The sequence below is a fragment of the Notechis scutatus genome, chromosome 1 (assembly GCF_049901735.1).
Source record: "Notechis scutatus isolate UNSWTSFEM ecotype Mainland chromosome 1, rNotScu1.2, whole genome shotgun sequence".
NCBI classification, from domain to species: domain Eukaryota; kingdom Metazoa; phylum Chordata; class Lepidosauria; order Squamata; family Elapidae; genus Notechis; species Notechis scutatus.
In genome coordinates this window covers 278,466,645-278,486,557 of record NC_142009.1, presented here as the reverse complement: position 1 = coordinate 278,486,557, position 19,913 = coordinate 278,466,645, and the positions used below count along the sequence as shown (strand labels likewise).

Genomic DNA, 19,913 nt, shown 5'->3' with positions numbered 1-19,913 from the left:
CTTCTTTTGGCCAGAGGCACACCTAACTTTTCTCAGGCTGAATCTGGCCTTTGAGCGATCAGGCCAAGAGCTACATTGCAAAAAAAGTGTGGATGAGGTTGGGACAAAAGCTAACTTTCATTTTGTTTCATTTCCAATACTCTGTTCATGTAATTACTATTAAGTACAGTCACATATTGAATAATTCCCACTTTTGTGACATGTGTAACAACCTTTGAATATACTTACACCTTTGTTTTAAGCTATTACTTAAATCCTTCAGGTTAATTTCCCATTAACTTATGTAAGACCAGAGGTGGTATTCAGCAGGTTCTGACCAGTTCTGGAGAACTGGTAGCGGAAATTTTGAGTAGTTTGGAGAACCGGCAAATACCACCTCTGACTGGAGATTTTATAGTATCCTTCCCCTGCCACGCCCACCAAGCCATGCCCACAGAACTGGTAGTAAAAAATTTTTGAATCCCACCACTGTGTAAGACCCATTAGTCTTACATTACACTTTATTTCTTGCGCTGTATATTTGTTCACAAATTCATCTATCTATTGGGACAATATTACTGCAAAATGCTTCTTCATAGAAATGCATGACCTTTTTTGCATCAAAAATTGCTCGGCATGGAAAACGTGTTCAGGAGTGGGATTCTACCAGTTCACACTTATTGTCTAGAACCGGTTGTTAACATTCTAAGCAGTTCGGAGAACCAGTTGTTAGAAGAAAGTACTGGCCTAATCCTGTAAGGAAGGCTGGAAGGAAACATTCTGGTGTTGCTTACAGAAACTGCCTCTCCATTAACCCTTATTACATTCTTGGCAAGACTAGACTTCCTGTCTCAGGAATGTCTCTGGAGTTTTTTCCCCCTCCTTTGCTGGTACTTTGCTTGTGTGGAGTGACCATTCAAAGTTACAATGGCACTGAAAAAAGTGACTTATGACCATTTTTCACACTTATGACTGTTGCAGCATCCCCACAGTCATGAGAGGCTAGGCGAGGAGATGCATGCCTCGATGTGAGTAATATTGGGTTGGCCACACCCAGCCAATAACATGACCACCAAGCCATGTCCACCCAGTCACATGACCACCAAGCCATGTCCACCCAGTCACATGACCACCAAGCCATGTCCACCCAGTCACATGACCACCAAGCCACCACCCAGTCACATGACCACCAAGCCATGTCCACCCAGTCACATGACCACCAAGCCACACCACCGCCTAAGCCACAGAACCGGTTGTAAAAAAATTGAATCCCATCCCTGAACGTGTTGTATCATTCAGAAGTGTTCTAGTTTAGTTTCTCTTTAGTTTTCTAGATTTTAGTAAGAGGTAATTTGAAACTTAACATCAAGTATCGATGAGCATTATAACTCCCTTGAAAAACAGCTTTTTTCCCCTTTGAGTTGGAAGCATGAATTCAAAAGTTGTGTAATATTTGTGCATTTCCAGTGAAATTAGACTATATAAGTAGTATTACCTGAAAACAAGGATTCTTCTCTGAGCTACTTTCTTTAGTTCTAGTGACATAGTTGCATTCCTAAACATGGTGATGCTACTATTTCTAGGACAAGGAATTATGTTTTTAAAGAAGGATTAGAGGAATTCAAAGAACCGACAGACTGATTTGGGAATATTTCCAGCTGCTGAAGAACACCAGATTCACAGTCAAATATAGCCATGGCCATATGGTAGCTTACTAAGTGAGAAGACTTCAAACAGGTTTGTTCTGTTTGGACATGAAGTGCTACATGTCCAATACTCTGCTGCAATAGAATAGATACACCGATATTTTGCCTAAAATTGCAAATTAGTTGATTTGTGTCGTTATCTTTTTCTCTGTTGCTACAACTGGCCAAGTGAGTGTTAATTCCATGAGATGATTTTATTTATTTATTCAAACACAGAAACAACTACATATAATTCTATAATCAGAATGTCCTGCAGGTCACTGTAGAATTACTTTGCCAAGCAGATCTTCCTGGATAGTAGATGTACTGGATATTTAGCACCACACCTCTGAGTAGCAAATTCCCCAATCAATCCCACAGTGTTTACTTACGGTGATTGACAAAGTGCTTGCCACAACTACATCAATCCGATCCACTGAAAAAGGATCAAAGTGCTTGTCTGGACGACACATGAAGTCATGTTTAAGAAGATAACCACTTTGCCCATTGAATTCAAACAGAGCCATGTTCTGCTGCATGGGGACATCTAGGAAAGGAAATAGCAGAGGAGATTATTTCATCTCAGGCAAAGGAAGCAAATTAACAAACTTCACTGAATGGGGTACCTTTCCTTCTATTACGATTAAAGTTAAGAGATGCATAACCATTCAAACCTAACACACAACAATATCTTGGTATGGGGTGGTTAATGGATGGATGCAAGCTTTATTGAGATTCAACATTATTTATTGCTAACTGTTTTTAAATTACCTTTTTAATATATTCTGTTTTTGTTTACCATCATAGTTTGTTATAATAGATGGGCAGCTATATAGGTTTGTTAATACTGTAAATATATTTATGCAAAACAATATCAGAGCCAGAAACTTAATACAGGACCCAAGCCAAAGAAGTGCTCCACTCACCACTTGTCTGAAAGTTTAATGCCACCATTTGACACCCAACATTCCAGAACATCTGTGGCATATAGTTAGATGAATCTATCCGAGTCCCTTTGGGATAAATTCGGCTCATCTGCCTTTTGTTGTAGCTGCATTTCTTTTAATAGGAGACCATTATTTGAATGAATGCAATGACTATTCTCATTTTGTATGATAAACAGTTGCACACATTAACCAAAATGCTATTCCTGCCCATTCATTATCAATTGAATTCATATTATGCTGAAACAAATAATTGTGCAACTGAAAGGGAAAAAAGAATACTCTATGTACAGTGCAATTAAGGGACACAGAGGCAATGAAGACAGGAGATTATCAGATATAAATCATCTTTGCTATTGTTTATAATTGTTCTGCACACATAAAATAGTGGCAAGAGTTTTTCTGGGGCATTCCCAATAGATATTGATGCAAGAATCATATCCTCTAGGTAGAATGATTAATAGTCAACAGCTTTTAAATGAATTCTTAATATCTATTACTATTAACACACTACAGCTAGCTAATAACAATCTCTATTACAATAATAAAAACAGAAGTTACTACACTCTGCACATTATGTCTGACACCATGGAACGTGTGACTATTATCCCAACTTCCTTTATAGAGAGGGCATATATGTATACATTGGAATGAGCTCTACATAAAGATAACATAACTAATCACTAAGGAGATGTCTTTAAAAAGGATACTTGACAAACTGGATGGGTGACCTGGTCAACAACTCATAAGCTTTCAACTCAGTGAAGGAGGAAACAACATAACTGTGGTTTTTCTCTGGAATAATAAGGAAGAAAACATAGAGCATAATCAATCTCTTGTTTCCAAATCTGTCCCTTCTTCCATTTAATTTCCAATCCTTGTTATCATTTCTAAATAAAAATGCCAGTTGCACATGCTTCTTCACATAAAAAATAAAAGAAGATACAGAAAGAGTTGGGGGTCAGGTGGAAATTCATTTTAGGATTCCATCGAGCACGGAAGCATATCCAAGAGTTCACTTATGGTAACAAACACATTTGTAGACATTATCTCTGCAGATAACATGGGAGGAATCAGTCACTGCCTAATTAAGTTGCTATTAAACTGTGTTTCCTGGCAGAGGGGTAGCATTTGTGTTGCTGCAAATTTTACTTGTCACAAGCTGTAGAACCTTCACAAAATAATTATACAATAAGCTTCCACTTATGTGCAGTGGAGCTGTTTTTGTTGTGTCTAGGAACATGTTTGAAAATGTAGAAACAATAGATTAACTTTGAAAGCTGGGGCCCTCAAGATACTTTAACTTCAACTCCTAGCATTTCCAACAACATGAGTTAATGCTGACAGTATTTGGAAAATCGAAATCCAGCCCACCAGTTGCTCTAAATTTAAGAAGGGGACCAGAAAAAAATAGCTTTTTAAAAATTCTCAACCTTTGATGAGAAGATAGAATCACCTGAGTTATTCCACTGCTAATATTTGGACAAAATGAATATCTTTTATGGGAAATAATGTCTCTGAATTCTTTATTTCAGTGGCATTATTTATTATCTATCCTTTATTCTAGCATGAAGCAAATGGAAGGGACAAAGTCTGCAATTTCTTTGGGTTTTCATCAGTTTCATAAATTCTCATTTATTTTTATGTATTTATTTGATTTATTTGATTTGTCAATCGCTTACAAGATAATAGGTATAAGTATAAACATGAGTAAGAGTACAGGAAATAGGTACAAATAAATGGGGACAATAGGACAGGGACGGGAGGCACGATGGTGCACTTATGCACGCCCCTTACAGACCTCTTAGGAATGGGGTGAGGTCAATAGTGGATAGTTTGAGGTTGAAGGAGTGGGGGCTTGAGGATGTAACAACAGAGTCAGGTAGTACATTCCAGGCATTGACCACTCTGTTGCTGAAGTTATACTTTCTGCAATCAAGTTTGGAGCGGTTAACATTGAGTTTGTATCTGTTGTGTGCTCTTGTATTGTTGCGGTTGAAGCTGAAGTACTTATTGACTGGGAGGACATTGTAGCACATAATTTTGTGTACTACACTTAAGCCGTAGGCGGCGTAGTTCAAGGTTGTCTAAGCCCAACATTTCAAGCCTGGTGATATAGGGTATTCTGTTGCGAGCAAAGGAGTGTAGTACCCTTCTTGTGAAATACTCGCTCAATGTCCGATATACCATTCAATATATATATATATATATATATATGCAAACATCAATTCCATCAACCAATCAAGAAATGACAACACAGCCAACCTCCCCACCAGTATTTATAGAGAGACGGCAGCTCCGATCATGCAGTGGTACTTACATGTATGGTATTCAGCTTTGTTCGGGTATTTTCCCACGTCATTGTAGTTGTTCTTTTAAAGTTGTAGCAACGTTTCAGCAGAATCTCATCTGCCATCATCAGGCTTCTGTATTGTGTCCTGATGATGGCAGATGAGTGTCTGCTGAAACGCTGTGCTCAAAGAAAACTAACGACGGAAATACCCGAACAAAGCCGAAGCCATACATGTAAGTACCCGTGAAAACTTAAGAAAACATTATATATATATATATATATATATATATATATATATATATATATATATATATATATATATATATATATGTATGTATGTATGTATGGTGTTCGGCTTGGTTCGGGTATTTTCCCACGTCATTGTAGTTGTTCTTTTAAAGTTGTAGCAACGTTTCAGCAGAATCTCATCTGCCATCATCAGGCTTCTGTATTATATATATATATATCTCAATATGAATATTTGACCCAAATTAAAGAATGTTTTTGATAAACTTTGGCAAATGTAATGAAAATAGAGATAGTGATACAGGGCTCCAGTTACACAATTTTCTCCCTCTTAGTTCTCAATGAATCAGTAATGCACAAAAAGTCCACAAACCGGTAAATCTCCTTGGGTTACAAGATGCTGTATTCAATTTTGCACCCTGTAGAAGCAGGGTCAGCTTCTGCTCAATTAGAGAATCACTGAAACATACAATTCATCTAGGGATGCAATAAATTTTCCTTAATTGGTACTGCCTTGTATCATATTGCCATTAGAAGTAGAGCTTTGTCCATCCTACCCCACAGCCCCCCATATAGAACAGTGTTAAAGAACATAGAACAGTGTTAAAGAACGACATTTACATAGTTAATAAATACACCATTTTCAGTGCAAATATGAGACTAGTTATAACCAAATGAAAATGTTTTCCTTAACAGAAGAAAACAAATCATTCTTACGTGCTGAAATTTCAAAACTCTCAAATTTGATGGGTTGAATGTAATTCACCAGACTGGACATTTCTTCATAGGCTGTCACTTCCAGACCTGCAGTTCCCTAAACAGAATTTGGAGTGTTACAGAACAAACTCCAGTGATGTGCAAAATAAGCATCAGAAAGTTACTAAATAGAACTCAGAAGAAGAATAAAGGGCAACCAGTGAATATAATATACCCTACAGTCTTTCAGAATAGGATCTCCAATTAACTGGGAAAGCACAGATTTACATATCCTTAGTCCAGTCTTCTGAAAGTTGTAGTTGCAAACCTACCTGGAAAGTCATCAGGTTAGACAAAGCTGTTCTTGTAAAATTAGGACTAGAATATTCAAAAGAGAGATAAGCATAGGCCGATTCATGATTCTGCCTCTAGACTCGAGAGCCGTGATGACTCTAGAGCCAGAAGTGGCACACAGAGCCATTTCTGCTGGCACGTGAGCTACCACCTGGAACAGATCCATTGTGCATGCACGCGCCCCCCTGCCAGCCAGTTGGTTGTTGGGTATCTGCCTCTCATGCGCAAGGGGAGATGTGTGTGCATGCGCGGGGTGCGTGGCACATGTGGGGAGTTGCATGTGCATGCGCAGAGGTGTGCAGCACGTGGGGGGTCACGCTTGCATGCACAAAGGGTGGGGAGGTCACGTGTGCATTGCATTATGGGTGCAGGCATACGCGCACGCACACACACACACACGCAATGACGAAAAGGTTAGCCATCACTTCTCTAGAAAGTTAATTGATTTTCTCTTGCCTTTTCCTAGCTAATTGGGCAAGGAGAGCTGATTGGTATTACTGACACACCAGAGAGGGCAGAGTTTAGCAGCTGTGTGGTAAAACAACTGAGCTAAAGACAATACAAACTTTACAGGCTTCCACAGCTGGGTACCCCATGGCTCTGTCAGAGTTATGCCTTCGAGACTTTCAAGGAACTTCATTTATTAATTAAAATATTTAGCCTACATTGTCATTATTAAAATAATCCCCAAAGTCTCGCTCTGTCAGAATTCAGGAGGAGACACAAAATATTTGAAGGGCTAATCTGTTATGATGGGGCAGATGGCTCCAAGGGACACATCTGAACCATTTCAACCCTGCAATGTGAACTATTCTGTTACATTACTTGAGAGAATCATACAAAGTATGAAGGTGGAAATTAATAACACCATCAACTTTTAGTAAGAAAAGCTGACCAAGATAAAATAATCTGTGCAAAGTATACCAATACTGCAGTTATGATATATGATAAAGTATCCCAATACATGTAATTGTGAGTCTAGTGAAAAGAAGGATCATGCTTTGCTCGCACAAGCAAAGGGGTGACATGGTAGTGGTGCTCCAATGTTCGAGGCGCTGCCACACAGAAGAGGGGGTCAACCTATTTTCCAAAGCATCAGAAGGCAAGACAAGAAACAATGTATAAGTCTTGGAATAATTACCATATACTTAGGCTAGATACACAAAATCATAAATCATACCTCATCGGACTGTAGCTTTTTAATCTCTTCCTCGTTTAGGTTTTCCAGATTTCTCTCCGTTTCAGGAACTTTTTCACCCTCCTCAACTGGCTTGACTGACAATTTGAGAGAAAAATCAGTATGCTTATGAAAGTTCTTGTCTAATTTAATTCCTCCAGACTGACATTTCCTGCTTTTCTCCATCCAACTATCTATTCTGGAGCTCCAGAAGCTCACTCACCCAGGCACACTGTTGACTAGTGTGAACTACAACATACTAATAGTCAATGGAGGCAAGTCATAAAAATGTTAACTCAAAGCAAATTAAGAAGTTTGGATCATATAGACCACTGTAGCTCCTTTATCTTATAGGGATCTATAATATATAAAAATAATTTACATAGGGTGTGCGGGGGGGGACATGAATTCAGATTTTATTTCTTTTGCAACAAATGTAAAAGTAGATGTCGTTCTTTGAATGACTTTGGGACAGTCACTATCTCCCAGTCCAACTTACCCAGCAAAATTATTATTGTGGGGGGAAATGAGAAGAAAGTGTTAACTATTCTGTCCTTTGATTCAGTTGTTGAATATAAAGACAGATAGATAACTCAACAAATTCTTCTATACAAAGTTTCTTTTATTGGATTATATTAGGTATCCTCAAGATAACAGTTATGTTAAGATGCATCTAATGTCCAATTCTTTGTATAATTGAAATCATAGTGTAAAATGATAGTAATCTTTTCATCCCATATTTCATCCCATAGTAGTGGAGCCAAAGGAGAGACGCTAGCACGATGCTGGGGTCCAAGCAAGAGTGAAGAAACCTCCCCCAACCCATCAATTCAGTGACCAATCAGGATTACAGATGTGGCCACATGACATGAACTACATTTCCCAGGATACCTTAACTACATTTCCCATGATGCATTCCCTTAAGGGGACAGCTCCCAATTACTAACTAACTATACCAATTCCCATTAACTATAACTGGCTGGGCAGCACATTAACTACACTTTGAAGCCTCACATCATCTTTACATAGTTCTATCGTTAGTCTTCCATTTTGTTAAAAGAGAAGCAGACTGTTATGCAGCTCTGTTCTCTTTTATACATGTTCTTTAAGACCTCCATAACACCTATGTTTTTATACAACCATGATGCTGTTTATGTGGCTTCTTAGAAAATCCTGAATCACCACAGGTAGTCCTTTGCTTACAATTGAGCTCAAGATTTCCATTGCTAAGCAAGGCAATTGTGAAGTGAGTTTGTCCCATTTTCCAATCTTTTTCGCCACAATAATTTGCAGTTGTTAATCAAATTATGTGGTCATTAAGTGAATCTGGCTTCCGCCATTAACTTTGCTTGTCTGAAGCCAGCTGAGTCAGTTACAGCTGGTGGTCACATTACCCTGGGACAATGCTACTGTCATAAATACATTGCAGTTGCCAAGTGCTTGAACTTTGACCATGTAACCATGGAGATGCTGCAATGGTCGTAAGTGTGAAAAACGGTTATAAGACACTTTTTTCAGTGCTATTATAACTTCAAATTAATGAATAGTTATTAGTTATTAATGAATAGTTATTCATTAAACAAATAGTTATAAGTCAAGGACAACCTGTATTCCAGGATTAAAAAATACCCCAAAGGCTAGCCTTATTTCTTGAATGTGTTCAGTTGTTTGGGGATGACTGTTAGGAATGTAAGTCACCCAACAGTTATTTGGGTTGGAAATATATCAACTGGGATAGACATTTTAATATTATGTCTTTAAGAGAATGCTAAACTGTAATTGGGTATGGTTCCACAAATGGCCATAAGATGGAGCCAGAAACTTGGGTTGTTTAGTCTCAGAAGTGAGCGAGTCTCTGTTTCCTTCTGTTGGAGAATTTTGTCGTTCCTCCTAAATGACTGTTACTGATCGTTGATGTAAGTCTGTTACTGAACTGTTTTTGATACTGGACTTTGATATTTGGATTATCCCTGAACTGAACACTGAACTGCTTTACCTGTGAATGACTTGGACTGCTTATCTTAGACTGTGCTTAAACGTTTATTGGAAGTAAAAAACCTACATTTACTGTACAGTGTATCTGTGTGCTGTTTGTGTATCATTCTTCACCACTCTTACTATGTCTCCCTGTATGCGCTCATTCTCCTAACGGGGAATTACCTCAACAATGACCATTCTCACAATTCCTGGACAAGTATTTCCCCATGGTGTTTTGAAATTCTGGAAATTATAGTACTAACACATCTGGAGGAAGCCAAGTTTGGAAAGGCTGCTGTATGATATGATACCTGTGCTATCCTTTTCTGTAGGTATGGGTTGGTCTGTGACTTCATCCTCCAAACTCTTCCTCTTCTTCAGGGCATCTTGGTTCTCCCCAGGCATAAATTGGTTCTTCTTATTCTTAATCAAGATCTTCCCCATGAGATCCTGAGGACTTGGCAATGGCACCCCTGGTTTTAGCTACCAAAGAAAGAAGTGGACCAAGTTAACATTCATATGATCCTCACATTAACACAGAATACAGATGGTCAGAACAAGTGTATCCAATGACTACTTAACTATTTAATTTTCTTATTCACTTACTGGATATTTTTCCAAGGGTTCAGTCAACAACATGTCCCCAAAGATGGTTCTACAGTACTCAGCCATCTTTGCCTGCTGCTTAGGCCTAAAAGAAAGTACAAGAAAGGAATAAATTAAGAAAAAGCTGGGTTTAGCATCATCCATGCTTAACCTGTTTTACTCTCTCTTTATATTCTAGCATGTGCAAAACTTATCTAAATTTACTACCACAGAAATGTTTTGGGTTTTTTTTTTTCTAAACTTTGGTCTGCATCTCTTCTCTACCACATCCCATGCTTGCTATTGCATGGCAATTGTTTTAAAAATATCCTTGAAATTATTTAAAGTTCATTTAAGATTTTTTTCTCTGTTTCTTAATTATTAAATAATTTAACTATCACACTGCTGGGTTCCAAATTTGTTCAGATGGAATACACTTCCCAGGTCCATTTTAATAGGTCCATTTTCTAGGAAATCTATGAATAATTGTGTCAAGCCACACAAGTGTATTGACATAAGTGTAGCCATTTTAGTTATTCTTAGTATATATTCTTTTTCTTACTTTCTTTGTGGCAGTCATGGGGGAAGGGTTTCGGGCTTGCCACATTCCTAAGGAGGCGGGGAGGAGTGGAGATAAAGAGAGTGTTTTGGCTAGGTGATCTTTCTTCCCGTGGGAAACTAGCTATCCATGCTTGGGCCCCTTGAGGTGGAGATTTATGACACCAAGCAACGTTGGATTATTTCTATTGGAGAATGTGACATTTTTTTGGGGGGGGGGGTTGTTTCTAACTTGTAATATTGTGGGGTAATTCCGGGTTGTGTCAGATCCGGAATTACCATGGACTTTGCCAATTTGATGCTTTCCTAAATAAAAGAAATCTTTTTTTGAAGATGGACTTTGTTCTTTTCTTTTTAAATGGATTTCATCACTTGGAAACCTGACAAATTGTTTCAATGTATATGGATGGGAAGATTGGATGAGAATTTCCTTTTACTTATAAGTAAGCTTTGAAAAGGAAAAAATAAGTGTCAACTTTTACCATCTCCTGATTGTGAATCCTGTTTAGCCTTTCAAGAGCTGTCTGAGCACCAAACTGAAAGAACAATTTCAGGAGAAAATCCACAGCTGGAGCAAAGATGTTTTTTGGCTGAAAACTAGCATGGCACATGCGTATACATTTTCTTTCTCATGTAATTGACTGGGATTCTGTGTGGCAATTGGTTTTTTTTTTTCTTTAAAGAATAGGCCACAGTTGATTTTGATTTGCTAAAAGGTTGCTAATAATATTGCAGCAAGAATTAATTTATCCTGACTGAATACACTCCTCCCCACTTCTAGTTTATCAAAACACACTTTCAAGCCTTTACCGCAGATCCTAATACTCACAAATCCACATGGTTCTCAAAAGACAGGATTACTGGGTAGGGAGAAATTTTAAAAGCGCTTTCCGCAATAGCCTCAAGTGCATCCTGTATGAGACAAAGAGGGAGAATGAGAGCGAGGGAGAGATCTGCTTTTCATGAATGTAACGGAGTATTTGTTTAAGTAGAAGAAACCTACATGATTCAAATGCTGATGAACATTTCTCATAATTGGTGTGCTGGGTAGTTCTGGGGAGAATTTTAGTTGAGCAATATCTGGAAAACTAGAATTTACTCATATCCGGGGGAAAGCCTTCACACATATAACTGGAACCCAAATCGGTAATATGTGCATATTTGTGTGAGAATTATCGGCACAATACTGTACAGTGATCAGTTACTTGGAAGTCTCAGAGTTTCTAATATCACGTGAACAGTCATTTATAGACTGATGCCTGATGTTAGAGGACAAGAGGCTGTGACCACAAGTGAAATGGAGAATGCCATAATATCCAGGGAAATAGTCAGTGTAATGTCTGATTGTATTGAGAATATGTTTAAACTAAAGTGTAATTATAGTATGATATTATACCCTAATTGTCCCATGGTGGCAACTGCAAAAGAAGATTTGGGGGGAAATGGCATTTTTTGATAAAGAAAAACCCCACTGGCAATTACTTTGTAATATTTTGAATTATTTTGAAATGCAAAAATATACTAAAATACAGAGATAAGCAGTTTTAAAATGAGCAATTGTGTCTGGGTCCTTTTCTAATTTTATAGACTGAAATTGCAATTAAACTCTTCTAACTTTAGCCTGATTACACCTCTGTCTAATTTAAGATGCAACCGCCATGGCAATTTACTTGCATTTTATAATGAGCTATTTCTTACTCCAAATTGAACACTACCATGAGTGAGTCCATGGTCAAATGTATTGTTAAAGTTAACAACTCTAACCCTAGTCTATAATGTACAGATTTAGTCATGGTGTAGAATTCAGAAAATGCAGCAAAGGAAAGGATGTTTGTAATAGCAATTTTTCACCCCCTGAGGTTCATCAAAAGTTATTTTCAAAAAGAAAGAATTGTGAAAATATTTAGCTGATCAGCTAAATCTATATACAATTGCCTTTTTCTTTGATAAAAAAGGAGAAAGGAAATACAGGTTGCCCAATCATAGCAAAGGTGACTGTCCTTCTCATTGGGCAGAAGAATAATCAAACTATGCTTATTTGTGGCAAGATAAATGTGCATAAAATGAATGAACATAGTTCTTAGGAAAGCAATAAAATGTGGGAGGAGAGGAATCCTTTTTTGATCATTAATACAATCTTTGCACTAGAAAGTTATTGCCTTTTGCTAATCTTGAATTTGTAAACTGTATCCTTAGGCAAAGGGGGAACCCATAACATCTCATTGTTCTTATAATAATAGGACAGGATAGAAAGCCACAATCTGGATGACAAACTGGCCCCAGGTGGGCCAAGGAGTGAGACAAAGCTAGATATTCTTTCCTTGTTCATTCAACCTGTACAGGTAGTCTTCCACTTACAACAATTCATTTAACAACAGTGCAAAGTTACAATAGCCTTGTAAAAAATGATTTACGACCTGCACTCACTTATGACCATTACATCATCCCCATAGTTACATGATTGCAGTTCAGATGCTTAGTAAGCGGCTCATATTTACAGTTGCAGTATCCTGTGGTCGCATAATTGCAATATGTGACCTTTCTGGCTGATTTTTGGCAAAGAAGGGGAAGGTGGATTTGCTTCATAACCGTGTGATTTGTTTCACAGCTGCTGTAAAAATTAGTAAAATTGGGTCTGATTTGACTTATGATCACAATGTCTCACAACAGAAATTCTGGTCCCAATTGTAGTTGTAAATCCAGGACAACCTACAGAATATGCTAATGACAACAACAGAAGAGAATATTTGTAGCTCAGGGTTGGTGCTTTCTTAGCTTGGTTATTTTCGTATAGCTGTCTCACTACCAAACTAGGTTACATTATGGGTATAAATGTCACTATGTTGAAGAATGAAATAAGATTCGTTTGGCATGATCTGTTCTTAACAAACCCGTGCTGACTGCTAGTTATTACTTTACTTGTTTCTAGATGTTGGCAGATCTGTTTTTTTATTATCTTTTCCAGTATCTTCCCAGGGGTTGATGTTAGGCTGACTGGTCTATAGTTTCCTGGGTCTGTTTTCCCCCCTTTTTTGAAGAAGGGAACCACATCAACTCTTTTCCAGTCCTCTGGTAGTTCCCTGGTGCTCCAGGATTTTTGAAAGATACGGTGCAGTGGTTCTGGAAGGACCTCTGCCAGCTCCTTTAAAACTCTGGGATGTAATCCGTCAGGCTGCAGTAATTTGTGTTCATCAAGATCAAGGTGTTCTCTTACTATTTTTTTGCTTCTTTTAACTTTTATTTCTGGTCTGTCTTTTACAGTTATGTTTTTGGTGGGTTTCTTTTTGCATGAAGACCGATGCAAAGAATGAGTTAAGCAGTTCTGCTTTCTCTCTGTTGCCTGTTACTTCCTTGCCGTCTTCTCTCTTTAGTGGACTGACTGTTTCCTTGATTTTTTTCTTGTTATTTATATGTTGGAAGAAACTTTTTTTATTACCTTTGACTTTTATTGCAAGTCTTTGTTCATTCTGAGCCTTTGCTTTCCAGAGTTCGTCTTTGCATATTCTGGCTGTCTGCTGATATTCTGCCTTAGTTGTATGTCCTTCTTTCCATTTTTTGTATTTGTCCTTTTTTCCTTTCAATTTGCCAGAGAGATCTTTGTGCAGCCATGCTGGTTTCTTCTTGGATTTCTTGTTTTTCTTTCTCAGTGGTATTGTGCTAGTCTGGGTATGTGATAGTAATGAAATTGGTTATGAAATGTCTGCAAGAAAGCAACCAAGCTGAGACAGCTACTGACAAAATGACAACATGTACAGAAACTAGGTTTAGAATGGATAAGTATACTGACATTGATAGCCTCTTCTTTTAGGATTGAATAAAAACAGTAGCATTTGTCAGGGCAGCAATAAAGTCACTGAAAAAGATATTCAGATGCTATCAGAATCATGGAGGCATTTGATATGGTCCAGCAGAACTTTTGTACATTCTTAACATTGTAATGAGGTGGGATTTGTTAAGATAGGCTTTTGAAGATCGCTTGATATGATTATGTGCCAGATCAAAATCCTATCCTGATCAGCACCAAATGGTTTATTATGAACAGTGCATAAGAAGGTCAGGAACTGAACCAGTAGAGGGATTCAAATATTTTTACTACCGTTTCTGTGGACGTGGCTTGGTGGGCATGGCATGGCTTGTGGCTGTGGCTTGTGGGCGTGGCTTGGTAGGAATGGCAGGGGAAGGATACTGTAAAATCTCCATTTCCATCCCACCCCACTAACCTCCAGCTCCATTCTCCTGTGCAGGGCAACAAAAGAAGACCCAGCCGATCAGCTGGGACTCAGGAGGCAGAGAATACATGGGGGCGGGCCAGTCAGAGGTGGTATTTGCCGGTTCTCCAAACTACTCAAAATTTCCACTACAGGTTCTCCAAAACTGGTCAGAACCTGCTGAATACCCTGAATGCCGCTGCTCCCCAGTTATCCCAGACTGATATTAAAAAGCCTCATTTGGAAGAAGCATCATAATAACCAGCTACAGTCATTATCTTATCCTCAGTTAAATGTTTGATCTCTCTTTAAAGTCATTTTTGTCTGTCTTTATATTATCCGTCTTTCTATTTATGTTTCCCTGTCCTGTCATGTTTGACTCTTAGAGTCAAACATCACAGGACCAGCTCCTTGCCAAAACTATGGTCACAAGCAACGGTCATCCCCATCTTCAAAAAGGGAGACCCCAGCCTAGTTGAAAATTACAGATCAATCTCTTTATGCTGCATCACCTGTAAAGTCATGGAATCATTTATTAACCAATCCATCATCTTCCACTTAGAGACAAACAACCTACTGTCTAATAAACAATTTGGTTTAAGAAAAAAACTATCCTGTAATCTGCAACTCTTACACTGCAAAAACATATGGATTACACAACTCGATCAGGGCAAATAGACACAATCTACATAGACTTCTGTAAAGCCTTTGATTCAGTGGTACACGACAAACTACTCCTAAAACTAAAATCTTATGGTATCTCTGGACACCTGCATAACTGGATAGAAGCATTCCTGTCAAACAGACAACAAATGGTCAAAATTGGGAGTGTCCTATCAAATTCTGTACCTGTCAATAGTGGTGTCCCCCAAGGCAGTGTTCTAGGACCAACTCTCTTCATACTCTACATAAATGACCTCTGTGATCATATCAAGAGCAACTGCGTTCTCTTCACTGACGATGTAAAGCTATTCAACACTACAGACAACACTGCTACCCTTCAAAAAGACCTCGACTATGTATCAGAATGGTCAAACAAATGGCAACTTCAAATCTCAACAAATAAATGCTCTGTCTTACATATTGGCAAAAAAATCAGAAAATAAAATACAGGCTGAATAGTCAAGACCTTGTTGATGATTCAAACTCTGTCAAGGATCTTGGAGTACTCATTTCTAATGATCTAAGTGCTAGAGCCCACTGTAACTACATAGCCAAAAAGGCATTAAGAGTTGTTAACCTAATCTTAAGTAGCTTTTTCTCTGGTAATATTACACTACTAACTTGAGCATACAAAACATTTGCTAGACCAATACTCGAATACAGCTTGTTGAGGTAATTCCCCATTAGGAGAATGAGCGCATACAGGGAGACGTATTTGAGAGGAGTGTTTGAATAATACACACAGAGCACACAGATACACTGTACAGTAAATGTAGGTTTTTACTTCCAGAAAGGTTTAAGCAAAGTCTAAAATAAGCAGTCCAAAAGTCATTCACAGGTAAATCAGTCAGTTTTTCACTCCAGGGATAATCCAAATATCAAAGTCCAGTGTCAAAAAACAGTTCAGTATCAGACTTACATTAAATCCAGTAATATCAGTCAATTAGAAGAAATGGAGCAACAGCAATACTTTCCAACAGAAGGAAACAGAGATACACTCAGACACACTCTCTTCTGAGAGGAAGACTAAAAAAACCCAGGTTTCTGGCTCCATCTTATGGCTGTTTGAGAAACCACACCCAATTGCATGGTCTTGCATTCCCTTAAAGATATAGTACTAAAATGTTTATCCTGGTTTATATATTTCTAACCCAAATACCTGTAAGGTGACTTATATTCCTAACACAGCTCATCAGTCTGGAACTCACATTACATATCTGATATTAACACCGTTGAGAAAGTCCAGAAATATTTCACAAGAAGAGTTCTTCACTGCTCTACTCGTTGCAGAATACCTTGTGCCACCAGACTTGAAATTCTAGACCTAGAAAACCTAGAACTACGCCGCCTTCGGTCTGATCTAAGTATAGTATATAAAATCATACATTGCAATGTCCTACCTGTCAATGAATACTTCAGCTTCAACCATAACAATACAAGAGCAAACAATAGATACAAACTGAAGGTTAATCGCACCAAACTTGATTGCAGGAAATACGACTTCAGCAACAGAGTGGTCAATATCTGGAATACTCTACCTGATTCTGTGGTTTCTTCCCCAAACCCCAAAATCTTCAACATTAGACTGTCTACTATTGACCTCACCCCTTTCCTAAGAGGTCTGTAGGTTTGTGCATAAGCGCACCAACGTGCCTACCATCCCTGTCCTATTGTTTCTTTTATTTTTCTTATATGTATCCATGTATTCATAACTATGTTTTTACTTATACCTATTATCTTGTAAGCAATTGACAAACCAAATAAATAAATAGAGAGCGGTGCTCATCTGAGGGAATCAGTATTGTCTAAACACATTTCCAAGATCATTGTGGCCAGCATGAAGAAACACTGTTACCTTCCCACTGAAGTGGTACCTATTTATCTACTCGCATTTGCATGCTTTCAAACTGCTAGGTTGGCAGGAGTTGGAGCAAGTAACGGGAACTCGTCTGATTCTTGGGTCTCGAATTCGGGCTGTCAGTTTTCCAGCTGACAAGCTCAGCTTCTTTAACCTCTGAGCCATTGCGCCCCCTATCTCTTTATATTGTGTAATTGAATAAAGTTTATGAATGAGACTTTTGCTTGATCCACCACTCACTTTCTTTGTACAATCATGCATTGTGAGACAGCGTTATAATTTTTTAAGCTGGAATTTATAGTTGTGGTTTTTTATAATGTATTTTATCTCATTGCTGTGTACCACCCAAAGTCGCTTTTTGTGAGATGGGTGGCTATATAAGTTTGATTGATAGATAGATAAAGAAAGAAAGAAATAATACATTTGTGAACCCTCTTTATTTTCTCTACTCTAATATTGTAACTGATAGTTCTTGATAATATTTCTATGCAATTATCTGTCCTCTCCTGTTGCTCCAGCCATTGATTGACATCATTTTAAATAGGACATTTATCTTCTGTGGGTAAACTGAGCCTCATTCTGCAGCTACTGTAATGGCAAATGAATTTTATCAGCACATCAAAAGCCCAAAAATGGGATCCAAGCAAGGGAGGTTAAAATCGTGAACTTCAGCTCATAAAACCACCAAGAGTCAATTGTACTGAATGGCTTATAATCGGCTTATAAAGGTGGCATGCAGAGCCATTTGTGCCAGCACATGAGCTGCAGGCAAACTTACCTCACTGGGCATGCGTGTGCCTCACAGATAATTTTCAACTGGTTTGAGGCCTTTTTCAGCCTCCCAAAGGCTTGAGGAAGGTTTTTGCAGGCTTCTACAGGCCGAAAACTAGCCCCATTTTGTCACTTCCTGTTTTTTCCGAAAATACTAGAAGTGACAAAACGGGGCTAGTTTTTGGCCTGCAAAGCCTGCAGAAGCCTTTCCCAAGCCTTTGGGAGGCCGAAAAAGGCCTCAAACTGGCCAAAAATCAGCTGTGAGGTGCAGTGCAGGTAAGGGGGCAGCAGGGGTGGGTGGGTGGGGATTACGCATGCATGAGTAGTGGGATTGCCTTCTGGATGCTGGCACGCAAGTGCGAGCGTGCAAGCGCACGCACAATTTTTGGCATAGGAGCCCAAAAAGTTTAACCACCACTGGCCTATAACTTTAGATTGTCTTTTGCAGAACAACTTTTAATTGTTCATGGATTGGGGAGAGGGAGACTGATCCTGCCTCCTGACATGATCTGATTTCAAAGAAAATTGATCTAGGTTCAAATCAGGAGAGAGCCACCTCTTTCCACCCACAAGTTATTTTGGAGCGGGAAACTAAGTAGGAAGAAAGAGGAGAGGGGAATGTCCAAATGTTACATAAGCTATAATGAAAAGTACATGCTGTGTTAACACCCTGTAATTCCTTTTCAAGTTTCATTATTGTGGTGCAGAGCAATCATTCCCTATAATTATAGCTCCACTGGAGCACAATAGCTTTTATTTGCTCTGTAGATTGTGTGGTGCTGTGTCATGGTAATTGTGATGTCATAAAATGGAGAATGTAAAATTGTTAACACCAAAAACTACTACCAGGGTAATCGTTTAAAGGGTCCATTTTTTTTCCCCTGCTGCTTAAACTACAGCTAAAGACTGGAACCTACTGAGTGACTTCTCCTCTGAATTTTTGGGACAAAAGAAAATGTTTAAATACTTGAAAGGGTAGTAAGAAAGTATAGGATTCTGATCATTTAAATATACAAGTCTATTATTTATTATGCATGCATCACTGATGCAATATATAGATCTTAAGCACCTATATTTGAATTGCTTTGTCTTATGTGTCTTGATTACAGTAATGTCAAAGTATTGCTGTGCAGAACACAGAAAGTAACAGAAATCTTTAAGGTTTTTAAGATCAAACTCATTTAGGCCAAAAAAAAAAAAGAACTAATCCAATGAAATCTTGATTATGGTTAAAAACCATAATAAGGTGAATGAGCTAAAACTATATTTAGAATAGGGGTACCTGATTTTGTAGTAGTAAATCAGAACATAGGCATAAGGTTGTTGAGGTTGTAATTAATGACATGCTAAACACAAACCATCTTGGGTTTGTGTTTAGCATCTTCCCGGAAGTTCGGGAAAGCCAGAAATGGGCCCGTTTCTGGCTTCCAGAGAGTCTCCAGAGCCTGGAGAGGCAGTTTTTGCCCTCCCAGAGGCTTGAGGAACCCAGGGAGGCCAAAAACGCCCCTGCCCTCACCATGGTGCAGGAGGCCAACTATGCCACACCTACTGTGGCCACACCCACTCAGCTACAAGGCAGAGAACGCTTTGCTAAATTTTTTGAATCCCACCTCTGTCTACTGCCCAATTCTGGGTACAATTCTCTGTGTTCCCTATTTTTAAAATCAGTATAATTGAATGGAAATAGGTCCAGAGGAAGACAACAGAGGTAGGCAGGAATATGGAAAACAAGTCCTACGAGGAACATTTAAGAGACTTGGAACTTTTATAACCTTAAGATAAGAAGCAAGTGCTGTCTTTGTATGCTTCCCTTAAAATCACTGGGTCCTCAGAAGCTCCAAGACTTGGATGCTGCTGCTCAAAAAATCTTTTGGAGCCACTTGGATTCCAACTGAGCAGGTCTGAATGAATTGACTGAC

At 38.5% G+C, this 19,913-nt stretch overlaps 1 protein-coding gene across 2 annotated transcripts in view; it reads right to left on the bottom strand.

Annotated features, from left to right (window-relative positions):
• PLCB2 (phospholipase C beta 2) overlaps nt 1-19,913 on the bottom strand; it is a 73,806-nt gene that overhangs the window by 22,314 nt on the left and 31,579 nt on the right. For both annotated transcript variants that reach the window (XM_087951719.1, XM_087951720.1), the window contains exons 12-19: nt 11,324-11,406; nt 9,958-10,042; nt 9,663-9,834; nt 7,378-7,472; nt 5,865-5,961; nt 3,319-3,403; nt 2,591-2,715; nt 2,057-2,211 (exon numbers count right to left, since the gene is read on the bottom strand). In XM_087951719.1, the coding sequence (XP_087807845.1) occupies nt 2,057-2,211; nt 2,591-2,715; nt 3,319-3,403; nt 5,865-5,961; nt 7,378-7,472; nt 9,663-9,834; nt 9,958-10,042; nt 11,324-11,406 (897 nt within the window). The remainder of the gene's footprint in view (nt 1-2,056; nt 2,212-2,590; nt 2,716-3,318; nt 3,404-5,864; nt 5,962-7,377; nt 7,473-9,662; nt 9,835-9,957; nt 10,043-11,323; nt 11,407-19,913) is intronic.